Source organism: Carassius gibelio, chromosome A16 (genome assembly GCF_023724105.1).
Source record: "Carassius gibelio isolate Cgi1373 ecotype wild population from Czech Republic chromosome A16, carGib1.2-hapl.c, whole genome shotgun sequence".
Classification (NCBI taxonomy): Eukaryota; Metazoa; Chordata; class Actinopteri; order Cypriniformes; family Cyprinidae; genus Carassius; species Carassius gibelio.
In genome coordinates, this window is record NC_068386.1 from 24,754,313 (window position 1) to 24,770,956 (window position 16,644).

Genomic DNA, 16,644 nt, shown 5'->3' on the forward strand with positions numbered 1-16,644 from the left:
ACAGTCATGTTTATATGTAATTTCCATGTATTTTTCATTTTATTATCGTTAGTAAAAATAAAATTATAGCCTATCGTTTTTTTTTTTTTTTTTTGGTACATCTGAGTTATATACATGAAAAAGCTTTTTTATGGAATATGTGATAATAGTCATTGTCTTTAATTATTTTAAATATTCAATGTCAGTGCATGCGCCTGCATTTGTGGACTAACAAAAACAGCACACTCACCAAACAGAAATCCATTTTTGCTTTAATAAAAAAAAATATCATTTGAAAATAAATATGTTTAATAGTTATACTAAAACACAAAATGTTGTTAATATTTAACAGCACCAATAAATATATTACTGTGAAAATATACTGAAAATGTGGGTGTACATGGCAAACAAACAAACAAAAACTAATTTCTGGCACTTTCACAAAAAGAGAACGTTTGTATTTCGATCACAAAACTGCAAGTTTTGGGTCTCCACCAAACTAATCACTGATACAAAAAGTTCATATGAACTAAAGAAGGCGCTTTCAGGAATGTTAAAGTGTTTGTCTCTCATTGTCTTTTGTTCCATAAAAGTCGTCCACAGTTTTTCAGATTGGTGACAATGTCGATAGGAAAAAAAAAAGCGAAACAATATCATCAACACTGCATATAAATAGATCAAATTAAATACACAGAATACTGAATATATTATAACATTATAAATTAGATGTAGTGAACTACACAAAGGGATATTACAGTAGATATGTATAAACAGATATTGTGTGGTAACTAACAGCTCCAAAAGCTGTGTGCAGTATTCTCTTTGGAAAACATTACGAACATTAAATATTTGACTTTTCTTTTACTACTGCGGTGAACAGAACTAGTTTGTTCCAGAATTTGCATTTTGTTTACATTTCTATATATACATACATGTAATATCCCTTTAGTATTATCACACCAAGTCCTATTGGATGTTAATCAGTACAGGTGTCTTTTTGACTAAGACTTCACCCTAGAAAGAGTGACATCACAGAAAGAGATAATTCCACATTTGTATCCTGTGCCTGGACCAAGAAAGAATCACTATTATGTCACTTCCTGTACTTTGATTGACAGTCTGTAAGTGTTCATATAAATGGTTGGAGGTTGTCTTTTGCATCTCTCAGTGAAGTCTTCGACATTCGAACCGAGTCTTTAAATATGAATCCACAGCGTGCCAATCCAGTGGAGCATTACCTCACTGTGTGCTCTCCAATCACAGGCCCAGGTGCAGTGACACTGAAATATATCCCATTCACACGCCAAGCAGCGTCTTCCTTTACTTGTTTGTAGGTGATAGCAGCGACATGTTGTCAATATATATATATTAAACTTAAAAAATAATAATCTTAAAAATAAACATTGGGATGATATCTCCTGCCCTCATCTCATTTTCTGTCTTTTGTTCAGGGTAGTGTTAACAGTTCATACAGGGAATGCATCCTCAGGTTCAAAAGTGCTGTGCCATAAAATAAAAAATAGAAAAATCCTTCATTTAGTGTTCTTCCCAGTGCTCCGCTCATCATCTTGGTTTTTCACATCTGAAAGAGAACAATGGATTGGTTAGAGATCTGCTTAAGATATAAGTCAAGATTTGCTTATTAATCTGTGTTTCAGCCACCCAACCAATCAGAGTTAAGCATGTTTACCCACACTACTGTGTTTACAATGGTGCTCACATTGAAAAATATGCTGAATAATTCATGATTTATTTTCAAAAATAGCATTTGAAAAAGCCTTATGCTTGGTTCAATATTTCAACAGTGGTACCCTTGTGAAAAAATAGGAGATTTAAAATAATATATTTAAAATAATGAGCTTTAATACTAGTATAGTAGTAATTTAAATATATTTAAGTGTGTAATTAACTTTTTTGACCCACTTAATTAGGACTTAAGTGCATCTTCATATGTAATTTCATAATTACTTCTGTTGTCTTTGAAATATGTTTATAGTTTTACTGCTAAATGTAATGACAAGCATTTATAATAAACTAAAATATACTTTAATGTCATTTCTGTTGAAAATTGTATGTGAGGTATTAAAACACATTTGTGATTTCACATTAACAATACATTTAAAATATATTAAATTGAATATAAATGTAAAAAAGGATAACATTACAGTTAAAAGTATAGTTACATGTGCTTTATGTAACACTTGTTAGTCAACACATCAAAATAAGTGTACTTTTTTTTAAAGCACAACAAAAGATTTTTATTATTGAAATTTTTAAAGAGTGCACTTTTTAAAAGTGTGTTTAAGTGTGTTTTGAAACAATCATGGAGTCACTTAAGTGGCCTTTTATTTAATTAATATCTGCAAGTTCAGTTTTTTAAATCTACTTTTAAGATTTACTTAAGCGCATTTCTGACAGTCTGAACAAAAACATTGTATTTTACTGTGGTTATGTAATTATGTAAAATTGTTCAGAGGTTGGGTCTTTTGGATGGGTGAAAATGTGGTTAGGGTGGAATGACCACAGGTCAAAGTGTACTGTGATCTCCAAAAAACATAACAGTAACATTTGGACAACAAATACAGAATGCTAACATATGATGACACAGCTTAAATTAGTGGGACAGTTGATGAGAAGCAAGCCGCATGGACACAGTTATATATTTACATACATAATAATAATAATAATAATAATAAAAACATGAACAGCTAATGGCATGATTTCCACAAGTGATGGCAAAATCAATAATACTAAATACTAATATAATGAATATGTCAAACACACAAAATCATATTGCTTGCTGACAGAATACCAGCAAAGTCAGTTTGTGTACACTATTAATAATTTCTGTGCTCAACGCCAAAGTGTTGATGCTACAAACCATATAATTATAAAAATGCAGGGCAGTAATGCACCACGGTATCTCACGGCAAATACTCCACATACACACACACACAAAAGGAAAAGGGAAAATGCAATAAGCGCTATAAGCATGCATAATTCAGAGCTTCAGATGGGACAGGCTGAGGAGATGCATGTTGCACGTGGTGACAGTTCATAAACAAACCTGCAAGTTCTTTCATTTAACTCAAGTTGTCTGGCCTTGCATTGCAATTGTGTGAATTTGCAGGAACATTTACAGGTGAGAGGGTCCTGCACATACAAGCGCTTTCTTCTCACTGAGCAAGGCTCACAGTGGCTGCAAGGGAAGCAGAAGGGAGAGACAGAAAGACATCTAAGCACTAGTGATTTGGGCAGAGAGCTGGAGACACACACACTCATGCACCTCACCATCACACAGCACCTCCATTCATTGCATAAATTTGGGTCTTTTTTTGCTTTGATTTGAAGATGGGTAGCGTTAGTGGCAGATTGTGTGTGATGAGAGTGAATTATGACCTCATTCATTCATCAGTGACCACACATGAGACACACATGAGTGATTAGTAGCAACACGGAAATCAGACAGGAACAAATACTGGACTGACAGACACCTGCATTCACATACACACATTCACTTCAATGAAAGCAGTATGAAGCAAAGCAAAGTCTGTAAAAGTGGTTTGTTCAACTACAGAAACTTGACTCAGTATAGAAGCACAATTTTGAAAACAATTCTAAACTGGTCTCATAGACACATTAGCTGTTGTAAAATTTGACATTTTTAATTGTAATTGTACCTACACTGAAAAAAAAGAAAGTAAACATTTTTTTTTTTTACCAAAAAATACTAATGTTACAGACACATAATAAACAAAAATCAAAATCAGCTGTAAAACTGTATGAAAGTACATTGTTTACTTGCGATAAATCTAAAAACATTTTGTTAGTTAATGTTTCATTTAGTTTACTTACTATTAAGGCAACTTTGAAAGACCTAGATTTTTATTGTGATGTCATTTTAAAATATGTATCATATTTTCTTTCTTACAAAAAAAAAAAAAAAAAAAACTAGCATGTGTTCTGCACATCAACACACACAAAATACTATTTTTATTGTTTATTTATTTTATTTATTAATTTATTTTTATATTTTTTTTCTATGGGAAGTATTATTTGCCTTGAAATGAACAAAGAAGTTTAAACCATTTTTTTAGATCAATATAAAAATGCACTTTAAATGATTGACAGTCACTGCTTTCAGTGCAGTAAAGATGAGCCCATCTACAGGGAAGATATTCAAGCTGCTGTTGTCAGAAACATCAGTGGGCCTGAAATACAGGTGAGCATGACGTCATCCCAGCTGTGTGGTGGCACATTAGTACGATAATGACAGAGACAGTCATGCAACCTCTGTTTATTTACCTTTGGTTGCATTCCTGGACTAAGAGTGTGTATTTGAGTACAAATAAAAGCAGACTGGGGCTTTAAGCCAAAAGAACAAGTGATATTACAAAGAGCAAACAATCTGCCCTTAAATAAAGCCAATGACTGAAATACTGCTTGAGCACAGATGAGCAGAGGTGCCTCTCTCACTCTCTTTTGGCTTTTATCCTGAATTTTGTATAAAATACTATTTTAAAATTTACCTACACTTCTGGTCAGTTTTTTTATGCTGTTTTTTTTTTTCAACTTTCTATGACATTTTCTACAAAGATATTGTGCAGCACAATTGTTTTCAACATTGATGATGTTCAGAAATGTTTCTTGAGCAGTAAATCATCATATTAGAGTGATTTCTGAAGATCATGTGACACTGAAGACTGGAGGAATGATGCTGAAAACTCTGCTTTGATCACATTAAACTACATTTTAATACGCATTCACATAGAAAACCGTAATAATTTCACAATATTACTTTTTTTTTTGGCTATTTTGTGATCAAATAAATGCAGCCTTGTTGAGCAGAAACATTAAAAAGCATTATGAAATCTTGAGAACTGTCTTGAATCTAATTTGTTTATGCTTATATAAATATTTAGCATTTTAAATAAAATAATATTCACAGTCAGTATTCATTTTTGCTGTGATTTAAAATTTAAAATTTATTTTTTGCTCAAAAATTGTACTGTGAATCGTGAATTCCACTGGTATTAGTATAAAGTACTGAAATTTTCCCGATGTGGTAACCCTAATTAAAGTGAGGAGCAGCACGTCACAGGCGGTCTTCATTAGGAATCAACAGCAGACTCTACAGTCCAAATAAGCAGCTGAAGGATCTGAGCCATAGCATGTGTGTGTGTGTGTATGTGTGTGTGTTTGAGTAGCTTAGAGGTAAGGATCCAAGTACAAGGAGTTGAACTTGAGCTTGTGAATCAGAAGCGAGAGTCGCTGGGCTCCCGCCCCCAGTGTGAACGCTTGCCTACGTGCTGAAAAGACGACACACAGATCCAGCGCTTAGCCCCATGACCAATGGATTTCATTTAGCCCTCTCAGCTAACCACATCCATCACTGTACGCTCACATTAATCTATAGGTGCAGAAACGCATACAGCCGCCGCTCATTCAATTAAACCGGGAGCATTCCTTGACCTCAACCTACTGCATTTTGATCAAACTCTGTGAATGTCTTTCCATTAGATACAATTTCAGAGCAAAAAGATGCTGTAAGAGCTTTTATCAACATTTACCTTTCTGAACCATTTGTGTAATGACATTTGACCAACTGGTTTCAATGCAGTTTTTAGTGGATGCACCAAAAGTGTAAAAATAACAGCCGTTTGATTTTATATTTCTGTTATGTGCATTGCTTTACTCATAAAATGAGGATGTATTGGTATAAATCAATGCATTTGGGTTTAATCAGGAATATTAAATCATATTTTTGACCAGTTTAACCAAACAGTTCCCCATTGACTTCCATAATATGGAAAACAATACTGTGGAGGTCAGCTTGACACAAAATAGCACTAAATGAGGTTTGTGAAACAGTTCACAGTAACCAGCAATAACCTCAGTCTCAGGATCACCTACTATTCAAAAGGCTAAAAATAAAAGTGGGTTAATGACAGACACTTGTTACTATGATTAGTATGGGGAAGTATGCAGGGGTCAGTCTTGAGCAACTGCTATGTGAAGAGAGCGGCGGGTGGTCTTCACAGACACCACCTTACAGCTGCCATAAAGTGCCAGAGCCTCGTCCCCAAAGAAAAAACTGAAACTATCCTATAAAAGACTCCGTTATCAGCATTTCAGCGATATATACAGGCCAGGGTGATCCAGGCTTTTACACAAGCACCACTGCTTGTGCTCAGCACTCGACTTGTTGATCAAAAATGAGATTTTCCACATTTAAAGGCATAACACTTGGTGGACTAATTGTTTATTGCGATTATTCCTACTAATAAATGGAATTATTTTAACATTTTGTCACATTCCTGTTGCAAACCAAAAAAAAAAAAATCAACTAATCAAGGCTGCATTGCAGTCATTTTACCACAACTGGAAAAAATAAAATAAAATACAAATAAATGTAGCTGAATGCATAATTGCAAGTGGCAGGAAATTGTAAAGAAATTTGTGAATGACTGCAATTCCGCAAGTATCTGTAATTTTCTTTTTCCAAGGGCACAGATTCGGCATTTAGCACATGCTTTTATCCAAAATGACTTGCATAATTACTATTTATTTATTAGACTGCCATGTTCAGCAGATGGTAAGCATTCAATTATGAATGGTTATCTGCCAGAAATAGAGATGCACCAGCTATAAAAAGACGTCCAACACAAATAAAAGGAAAAGGCGTTTTTTTTTTTTTTTTTTTGTGGGTGTTGTGTCATGATTAACTCATGTTGAAAGCAGTGAGTCTTGAGTTAGTGCCTGAGGATTAGGAGGGATCCGGCTGTTGTAACATTTGGAGGAAGCTGAGTTCACTGTTTGGGTGTGAGAACAGTCGAGTGTTTCACTCAGCTTTGTTGTAGGGGAACAGGGTTGAGGGTGTGTCGAGGCGTGCTGTGGGAATCTGCTGTGGTGGGACACAGGCCGATGTTTTGACTTCTCACAATATATTTGCGACAAAATTAGCAAACAATTAAGCATCATCATGAATGATTTTTAATGTTTTAGTAAATTTGTTGTGTTTTTGTCATTTTAAGCTGTATATATACACTACCGGTCAAAAGTTTGGGATCAGATTTATTTTTAAAGTTTTTTTTTTTTTTTTTACAGAGGTTTCTTCTGCTCATCAAGGCTGCATTTATTTGATAAAAAATACAGCAGAAAAAAAAATATATTGTGAAATATTATTATGATGTAAAATAAAGTTTTTTCTATGTTAACATACATTAAAACCGATATGCAGCTGTATTGTCAGCATCATTCCTCCAGTCTTCAGTGTCACCTGATCTTCAGAAATCATTATTATATACTGATTTATTATCAGTGCTGGAAGCTGTTGTGCTGATTAATAACTTTTTTTTTTTATTATTTGATGAACAAAAAGTTGAAAAGAAGAGCATTTATTTAAAATAGAAATATTTTCTAACAATATACACTACAGTTCAAAGGTTTGGGGTCAGTCATTTTTTTAAACTTATATTCAGCCAGGATGTGTTAAATTGTTAAGAAGTGATTTATATTATTAGAAAAGATTTATATTTCGAATAAATGCTGTTCTTTTAAACTTTTTATTAATTAAAGTATCCGGAAAAAAAGTATCAGACTTTCTAAAAATAAATATTTGTTAGTACCACTGTGCCAACATTGATAATTCTAATAATAATTCAGAATACTAGAATGATTTCTGAAGGATCACGTGGCACTTTATACTGGAGTAATGGCTGATGGAAATTCAGCTTTTCATCACAGAAATAAATTATATTTTAAAAGATATTAAAATAGAAAACATTATTTTATATTGTAATAATATTTTGAAAGATGATGTTTTATTTTTCTGTATTTCTGATCAAATAAATACAGCCTAGATGAGCATAAGAGAATTCTTTAAAAAGTCTTACTGACCGGTAGTGTATATTTCTATATTTCTATATAGTTTTTTATTACGTTTCTATTTATTCTGCTGAAATTAAATAAGTTCCTTTTTTATGTTTTATTTTATTTCAGTTTATGCTATTCTATTTTACGTCATAAAAAAATTTATGCAGATTCATGGCACTGCAGAAGTGGGCATATTTAAACTTAATCAAATATTTATTTGGGGATTTTTTTTATTAATAAGGACAGTGGCCAGAGGACTTTAAGATGCTGTGAGCTGGATTTCCTGGAACTTTATATTTGGAATTACATATAAGTGAAAATAAAGTAAACTTTTCTCTGCTGTGTGTTTACAAAGTGAGATGCACTGGCTCTGTGGACATCTGAGTTCATTTAGAGTGCTCTCATACAAGGCAAACTTCTTGTGAACCACCCTAAAACTAGTGCTGAACAATAAGCGGTAACACTTTAGTATAGGGTCCAATTCACACTAATAACTAGTTGCTTATTAGCATGTCTATTATTAACATATTGGCTGTTTATTAGTGCTTATAAAGTACATATAATGCATGACATCCCTAATCCTACCCAATACCCTAAACTTAACAACTACCTTATAAACTATTGATAAGCAGCAAATAAGGAGTTAATTGAGGAAAAAGTCATAGTTAATGGTTAGTTAAAAGTGAGAATTGGATCCTAAAATAAAGTGTGACCCAATAAGCAAATGGGATGCACCCCTTATGACAAAGCAAGCAGCATGAATCTGGCAATGATGAAGATATGCATACTTTCAATTCTCACCCACATCATCTGAGCTGTCATTCGCTCCACTCACATACAGACAGTAAAGACTGCCGAAGCTGCTCCTACTGTGAGTCATGTACATAATATAAACACGACCCGCTGACTAATCAGGTCTGAATGACTAGCTCCTACTGAAAACACATTCTTAAAAGTGCACTTATGCTCTCAATTTGCAGCTAGAGATATGCTGCATCGTCGGCACTTGAGCTTTACTGCTACTAACAGTCAGATTGCTAAATGCTAACTGTGCTAACATAGAGTCCAGCTGGCTGCTTCTCATCACCAGTCAGTCAGCCCAGTCATTGCAGTTTTTAGCCATGTGTTTAGAAATGCCCTGCACCATCTAGAACCGTCCACACTGTCAACAAATGGATCTTAACCAAATCCCACAATGTCTCCGATAAAAAATGCATGAACTGATCTGTTATCTTTAAAATCATCCAAAAGCTTGACATAGGAAATAATGAAAATATAATAAAACTCAACTTACTTTTCTTTCTTTGATTTGACTTCTTCTTTTTTCCTATAAAAGACAGATGGAACAGGGTTTTAATTCACATTTCAAAATGTAAAGGAGCAGTTCACTCAAATTGAATATTCTTGCACTATTATGTATTTTTTCTCTGGAACAGATCTTTAACACAACACCATATTTCCAAGCAAATAAAGCGCCATTATATGAGTTACAACAGATTTGATGCAAATAAAATTTTATCAGGATAGATTACAATGTTTAATGTAACCGAAGTCGAACGTACCATAGGCACTTTTAATTTAAAATCTTCAGAACAACAAAATAATGTCTGAAACTTTGCTCTATTCCCCACACAAAGCTATATTTTGATTGCAGAAAACAACGTATTGTGCCAGTCCAATAGAGTGTATTGAATTATTGAAGATTTTGTGCTCCCACAGAGCAAATAACAGCATAGTTAACAATAAGCACGAATGGCATGATTTACATTTCGCAATGAGCTATTTCTTGAAGATGCATTTAACCTTAGTTTTAATGACATACCTGCATTCACACTTGGTGTGTTCTGTGAAACTCAGTTGAAAATTATGCTGTGATACACGTTGTTTGACTCGCAGTACCTACAGGAATACACACATAAAAAGCACATTTAGTGTGTGAGCATGTATTCATGCACTAAATCACTGTGAACTGTGGCCAAGAGCAACTTCAGCTACATAAACGGGGTGTAAACACAGTGTGCAGTGGTAAACAACATAGCTGACATGCCAGTTAACACCACCTCACTGTCCCAGTGTTGGGCAAGTATGAAGTCATAGGAAGCACGCGCTGGATTGAGCCAGCCTTACCTCCATGGTGACGTTGCGCGTCTCTGTAGGGACACACTCGAGTGCTTCGTCATTGCAGCAGCCTGCACAGCGCATGAGAACCACACAGGACGGGATGTAGGTGTGATCGATCTCGTCAGGATATTCCTGAATGATGTCTACCAGCATCTCTCGAGTCTTACACGCACTATTTTTATACACAACCATGAAGGGAATCACTAAAGAGGAAGCAAAGCGAGAAAGTTCAGTCACTATCATACCAACTTATACTTTTTTACTTTTTATAGCCAGCAGTCATGGTAACTATGAAAAGAGCAGCGTAAAGATTATTCACCTCTCGTGTTCAAAATAACAGCATACAGGTTGGAATAAAATTAGAGAGAGTAAACCATTTCCGTTTTGTTTTTTACAAAAACTAACATTTCCTCAGCAATGCCCATCATTGGGTTAACACCTCACACAGGCCTGTTCTGCTCACTGAGGACTTTCCCAAGTGGGAATAATAAAGGCATGTCACACATGTTGAGACACACACACCAGCACATGCGCCCCCACTTGCACGTCCACCCTAATCTGTAAACCTCCCTAAACTGGCTTCCCATCATTCATTCTGCCCAAGTGCCTCATGACCCACAGACTGCCAGGGAAAAGCGTGGCCTGAGACAGTGTGGCGCCAGGCTTCACTGCAGACACCGGACCTCCAGGAGAAGCCCACCCTGCCTGACACTCCCTGCAACCCATGAACCTATCAGTGTCCCAGAGCCATGCAAGAAAACCAAACACAATTGCATTCATGATCATGATGGAGTCAATAATTGCTAGTCATCAGTTGGTGGTACCAGCCTCATTTCACCCAGTGCCGAATCAAAACACTTCTTCATTTATGGCCATTTTGTCTGTATCTCATATCTTTATTTAGTTAAGTGCAAAAACAAATCATGGCCTGCTTTGATTTAGTAACTCTTAACCAGTGACACTGTGGTTCTGTTTGTTATTAAGAAAATAGATACTGACTACTACTAACCAAGAATCGATATGTTCATTTAATGCAAAGCAAAACCTTCTAGCATTGTGGGAAAGTGCTTATGAATGGACGCGGATTGGTAATGACGTAAAAATAACAATACATGTTCCCCCAGAAACGTAACAGGGACTCTATACAAACAACAAATAGTTGTGACCTTGAGGACAAATCAGGAATAAATCATGCAGTCGTTGTTCATAAACAAACACAGCCATGGTCACTGACTCCACACAAGGTTGCCTGCGGGTAGAATAAATTATTCTCTTTGACGATCCTAATGAGGTTGGGAAATATGCTTGACTCCTAAACTTGAGCGTCCAAGCTAATATTTATGTAAGTTCAGGCTCAGTGTGATATTAAACTGATTAAGGACAAACAGTGTTGTGTAACAAAAGAGAACCTCAAACATACAGCATTGGATGGACTATATATGCCCATTACCTGCCACAGGACTGGAATAAAACCATTTGCCTTAAGAATGTCATTACATGTATGTCCTCCAGGTGGTGCTAGACTCTAAGCCTCACATACAAAATATTTTTCATATCATACATACTTCAAAATTTATGAACACTGCACATAAAAAGAGACTTACCCTCATTTTTGCTCTTCCCCCCTTCTTTGGGTATGTGGGCAGCCTGTTATGAACAGAGAAATGACAGTTCTAAGTGACAGAACACATACAGCAAGTTATAACCTGACCTGTGTTACACACCACTGAAAGAAACCAATAGTAATACTTGGGAAATGCTTGGGCTTTGTGCAACCTCATTGATGCTATACGTGGTCAAAATGTAGATGTGTAGTATAAGTAAGGATTGAGGACTCTTAGTAAAGTAGTGGTTCTCAGACTTTTTGACTCAACATTGGCCAAGAAAATAATCAAAGACGCTACTATTTAGGCTGAAATACTTTCTCTGGTACTGAAAAAGCTGCTTGTTTGACAAACTTCTAATTACCATAATCTTGCCGTCTCAACAGATAATAAACAGCAGTTCATTACATGATTCTATTAGTTTCAAGAACTGTATGGCTCAGCTGTTGATGGTACAAATAAAAAAGGAAGAAATGTGATGACAGTTTATGGGCAATGTCAGAGAAAATATAAAAACCAAACCTTTAGGGTAGAACAGTTTGTCACTGGGGCAGTTGCATCAAAGCTACACACATATATTTGTATTCAGTGTGTCTAAAGAAGCCCTGATCACAAATATACCCAAACTGTAGTAAGATTAAGTAAGACTTATTTTAGTTTTAAGTCACCCTATGGTCCCCTTGCTGAGGCCCTTTAGTGGGCCCTGGGCCCTTAAAACAGAGAGGTTTCTAGTGAGTGCTTTACGTTTACGTTTATTCATTTAGCAGATGCTTTTATCCAAAGCGACAGATGAAAACAGTGGAAGTGGAAGTGTGCTTTCATAAATTCATTTCGTATTTTTTTTATTTTCTTTCCAGGGTAAAAAATCTCATATAATCTTTATTTATTTATCTTTTAATGTAATTTAATATTTTAAAATCTCAGTAAAGGAGTGTCATTCAAAGCAGCTGCAGAGAGCCTGTTGCTACAACTCAGACTATTCTTTTTTCCCGCCTACAGATTCGTCTCGCTGGCGTGAGCGCGTGATCGGTCGCTGGTTGGCGCTTACTGCAGGTGGCGTGGACTGGCGCAACAGCTCTCGGTGTTGCGTGAGAATCTCGCCGGTTTCCCTCACAGTCCGTCTGCTTTATATATCCAATTATTATATCATTATTATATGCCTTATATATCTATTTTTTTTTCATATTCTGCACCCAACATTAGGACAATGACGACTAACCAACCAACCTACAAACAAACGACGGCAGTGTACCTCATCCAGATTTGTTTCCCGCCATCAAACATGCGTTGCCTTATCACGATTCGAGTAAATGAATTAATTAGGTGGGAGACAAAGAAAGGAGGGCGTTCAGGTAACATCTTGTCATTATTCTCTTCAAGAGAGCTGTAGGTTGCATTATTTCAAATATTAAATTATAGCGAGCACTAATATAATGCAGAAAGTCCATGTCCGTGTCTGTTTTCCCAGTTTTACTAATAAGAAATTCCCTCTGACTGATTGAACAGAACAGAATAACCCGTATGGATACTCCCGTTAGAGCACGTAGTCTATGTCCAACATAACTGCTTCAACTGGACATTTGCGTTTATAAACATTGAGATTAAATCCCTTACTTTCGAGGATGGAAACTGGTCTGGCCACTGTATACCACCACAGCACTGATAAATGTTCCTGACATAACAATATTCTTTTAAACAGTAACTTTTAATCAGGAAATTACGTGTGAAACTTAAGGTAATAGTGTATGGGGTAATAGCACTGGACAAATGTCCTCTTGCGTGTAATCTGACCTCTGTTTAAATAACAAACGAATGGCTTTATTCTATTATAATTTCTCACATTTCAAACGCACCAAATTACAAAGCCCTTACCTTGACAGCAGAAAGATGAAGAAGAGCCGCAAAAAATAATTGTATTGAATAAACAACAAAGTTCATGATTGTAATTCCAGTGGTTTGTTGCGGCGAGCGTCACTGAAAAGTCTCTGGCTCTCAAAACAATTAATAGCGGAATATGAATATGAATATGAATGAACGGTGTGATATCGTCGGTCAAAGTAACAATTCCATTCTGCCTTTCAGGACTGAAGCACCTGCGTCGAATCCACTAAAATGAACTTTTTGAACGGTAGAGCTCCTCCAGAAAATATAATAACATAAATAATAACAATAACAGCCAAATAAAATAAGAATAAATAAAGAAACGGGGGAAAGTCCACACTACGGTCCTCCTTATTTCGCCACAGTATAACGTGAAGTCGACGTTTAATAAATCAAATTTCAAAACGTCACAGGCAAAACAGAACAAACAAACAAACAAAAAAAGTTTCGTACACTTCCAAGCGCAACCTCCACTCTGCACGCGCGACTTTGGGCCAGAGAACGGCGTCTGCGCATATGATTATCCTCAAGAGCAAGTCGCTATGTGCCGGTATAAAGTGGAAGTGATCCAATGGCAATCCCTGGTTCAACTGCAGCAGACGTTTCCTTCTGTTCCTCGTCTTATTTCTGCTGTTGCTTTGGCTTTTGTTGTCTTATACCGTTGTGGATGTTGTCTGGCAGCATGGGGAGATCTTGTCACTTTGCGATCGTTCTGTCTTTCAGCGCTTCTTGGCAGATCTGCAGTCTTGTGAGGATCGACATAGAGGCGCTGATTGGCCAGCCGGAGCAGACGTAGATTATGATGCTTCGACTCACTTTAGGGCTTGACTCACTTCAGCACTAGCCTACTAAAGAAGGTGGGAAATTATCCAGAAATCCCATTGCGTCTGGATTATTCAGCTTCACAGATAGTCCAAAAATGGGTATAGGTCTACAAAAACATTTTAAAACGTATACTTATTTCCTCACACATCTTCCATTTCGTTTTGTACAGCTTTGACAAGTTTGTGGGTCTCCTAAAAGAAAGGATGTGACTCTTAAGGAGAGTTGATATATGCTAATTAACAATTAGTTCTTCTTTAGACATTAAGGGAATTAAGGTAACACTTTACAATGAGGTTTTATTTGTTTGTGTTAATGCATCAAGTAACATTATCTAAAATACATTTATCAATCTTTGTTCATTTTAGCCAAGGACCATAAAATAATATTAACAGACACAACTTTCAATTTCAATAATGCATTGTAAATGTTGAAATTAAAATTAACTAAGATAAAAAAAAAAATGCTTTAGATCTATAAATATGTATTGTTAACTTGTATGTATTGTGGGGAACTGCAGCTCTTTTAGGTTGCAGGCTGCAGGCATATAGGATTTGCTTAAAAAATACATTAATGTTCCTTATGTTTCTTACAAAAAATACATTAATGTTCCTTATTGAAAATCTAGCATTTTGCAATAAATCGAGAGTCTCTGGATTGCCTGAGAGTCTGGCTGAAGGAGTCCTGTGAAGGTTTATCGTGTCAAATTATGTCTAAACAAACTTCTCTGGTGCTTTTCAAGTGTTCAAATAAGGTAACAACATATTTTTTACTCAAAGAAAAGTGTCTTGGGATGAAGCAAGATGTATACTTGTTTCACCAAAGAAAAATAAAAAAATAAAATAAATCTTTGCATCTCATACATAATACTGAATGTAAAATAGGTGTATAATGTCAGAGCTGGCTTTTACAAACATAAAATGAACATTAGTTTGAAAATCAAACCAGGAAGGTTTCTCATATACTGACCGACTTTTAAAGGTAATAATATAACTTTATTTAAGGTTGAAGTATGTCACACAGAGGTTACACAAACCGTTGGTTTACTGAAAAGGCATTACACTGGAATCCCTGTAATAAACGTTTAAACTACCACAGTAATATTTACTGACTTCTAATATTACAGGTTCACGTGCTTTATGAATGATGCCTAGTTCTCCTAAATATGTATGTAAACATTAAAATATTTTTCATAAATGTGTTTTTATTTCCCCATCGGCCACAGCTACCTGTGCTCAGCAGTCCTGTCATATTTTGAAACCTACAGAAAGGCAAAAAAAATAAATACAAATTGAAAAACGGATGAATGAAAATATGAGCTGATGTTTACTCCCTTGTGGGCCTTGGGAAGTGGCAGGGGGTAATACTGGGGCTTCTAAGTTCCCATGAGTACAACTGCTGAGAAAATCTAATTCAATCTGTGGCTACGTGAAGACTCAAGGATGGCGCCCCATAGAAAGATGGGAGATTTAGACATAGCTTCATTTCCCTTGGAAATCACCATGACCTCTTTCTCACTGGCACACAAAGAAATACTCATTCCCCATGTTCCCTGACACAGATGGGTCACGGCCTTCTCTCCCACGGCGCTCAGAGTCAGCCACTTTACTCTGTTACTATGGTTGCCAGCCACTTAAAGTCTTCTTCTCTGTGTGCTCTGTTCTTACCCTCACTAACTTGATCCTCGAGTGATGAGTGTAATAGGGTGGGTGAACCGCTGCTGTTTCTCTCTGTGGAACTATTTGGCCTGATAAACTTGTAAACCATGCACTCATGCTTTGGCACAATAACAGTACTAGTATTCAGTGATAAATGTCATCCTGGAGAAAACAGATTTCATATAATGAATTAGCTTCTAGTAAAACTTTAATAAGCATGTTTGGGGGCATCGACTGAACATCTAGAGTGATCCAGCTGGCATTGACGGCCACTGCATTTAAAGCATAAAGCAAAAACAAAATCCATAGCGTTCTGAATGCATCCAGTGAGGTCTTTGTTGATTTTCTTGAACTCAAGAGAGAATGAATTATCTTAGTGGTGAGGAGAAAGAGCTTGTGTTCATATAAAGGAATTAATGAATTCATTTGATTGAGCAGAGAATGTACTATAGATCTCTTCGCATAGTTCATTTATTCAGTTTCACCCACAGAGGGCACTGTATAGACACTGCCTCACATGCTGGTAATCTATAGAAATAAACTTTACAAGTGTTCACATATTAAGAGCAGCTACTACATGATGTGTCAAGCTATATATGTTGTATGTTTAATAGCCTTATAATGTTCTCATAGTCACATCAATAGAATTCATGCCCATGTAATTCAACAAACCACACTGAAATAAAATGTGAATTTATGGTATT

At 35.8% G+C, this 16,644-nt stretch overlaps 1 protein-coding gene across 3 annotated transcripts; it reads right to left on the minus strand.

Moving 5' to 3' along the window:
- Positions 1-239: 239 nt before the first annotated feature.
- LOC128030899 (vascular endothelial growth factor A-A-like) lies at positions 240-14,229 on the minus strand. Of its 3 annotated transcripts, none has more exons than XM_052618979.1 (7): positions 13,914-14,229; positions 11,580-11,622; positions 9,982-10,178; positions 9,677-9,753; positions 9,149-9,181; positions 3,047-3,178; positions 240-1,561 (listed from the first exon to the last, which is right to left on the minus strand). In XM_052618979.1, the coding sequence occupies exons 1-7, from the start codon at positions 13,974-13,976 to the stop codon at positions 1,543-1,545; spliced, it is 564 nt and encodes a 187-aa protein (XP_052474939.1). In that variant the 5' UTR covers positions 13,977-14,229; the 3' UTR covers positions 240-1,542. The 3 variants fall into 3 exon arrangements, with proteins under 3 accessions (XP_052474939.1, XP_052474937.1, XP_052474940.1); XM_052618977.1 differs by having other exon boundaries at positions 13,452-14,224; XM_052618980.1 differs by lacking the exon at positions 3,047-3,178 and having other exon boundaries at positions 13,452-14,214.
- Positions 14,230-16,644: the final 2,415 nt, after the last annotated feature.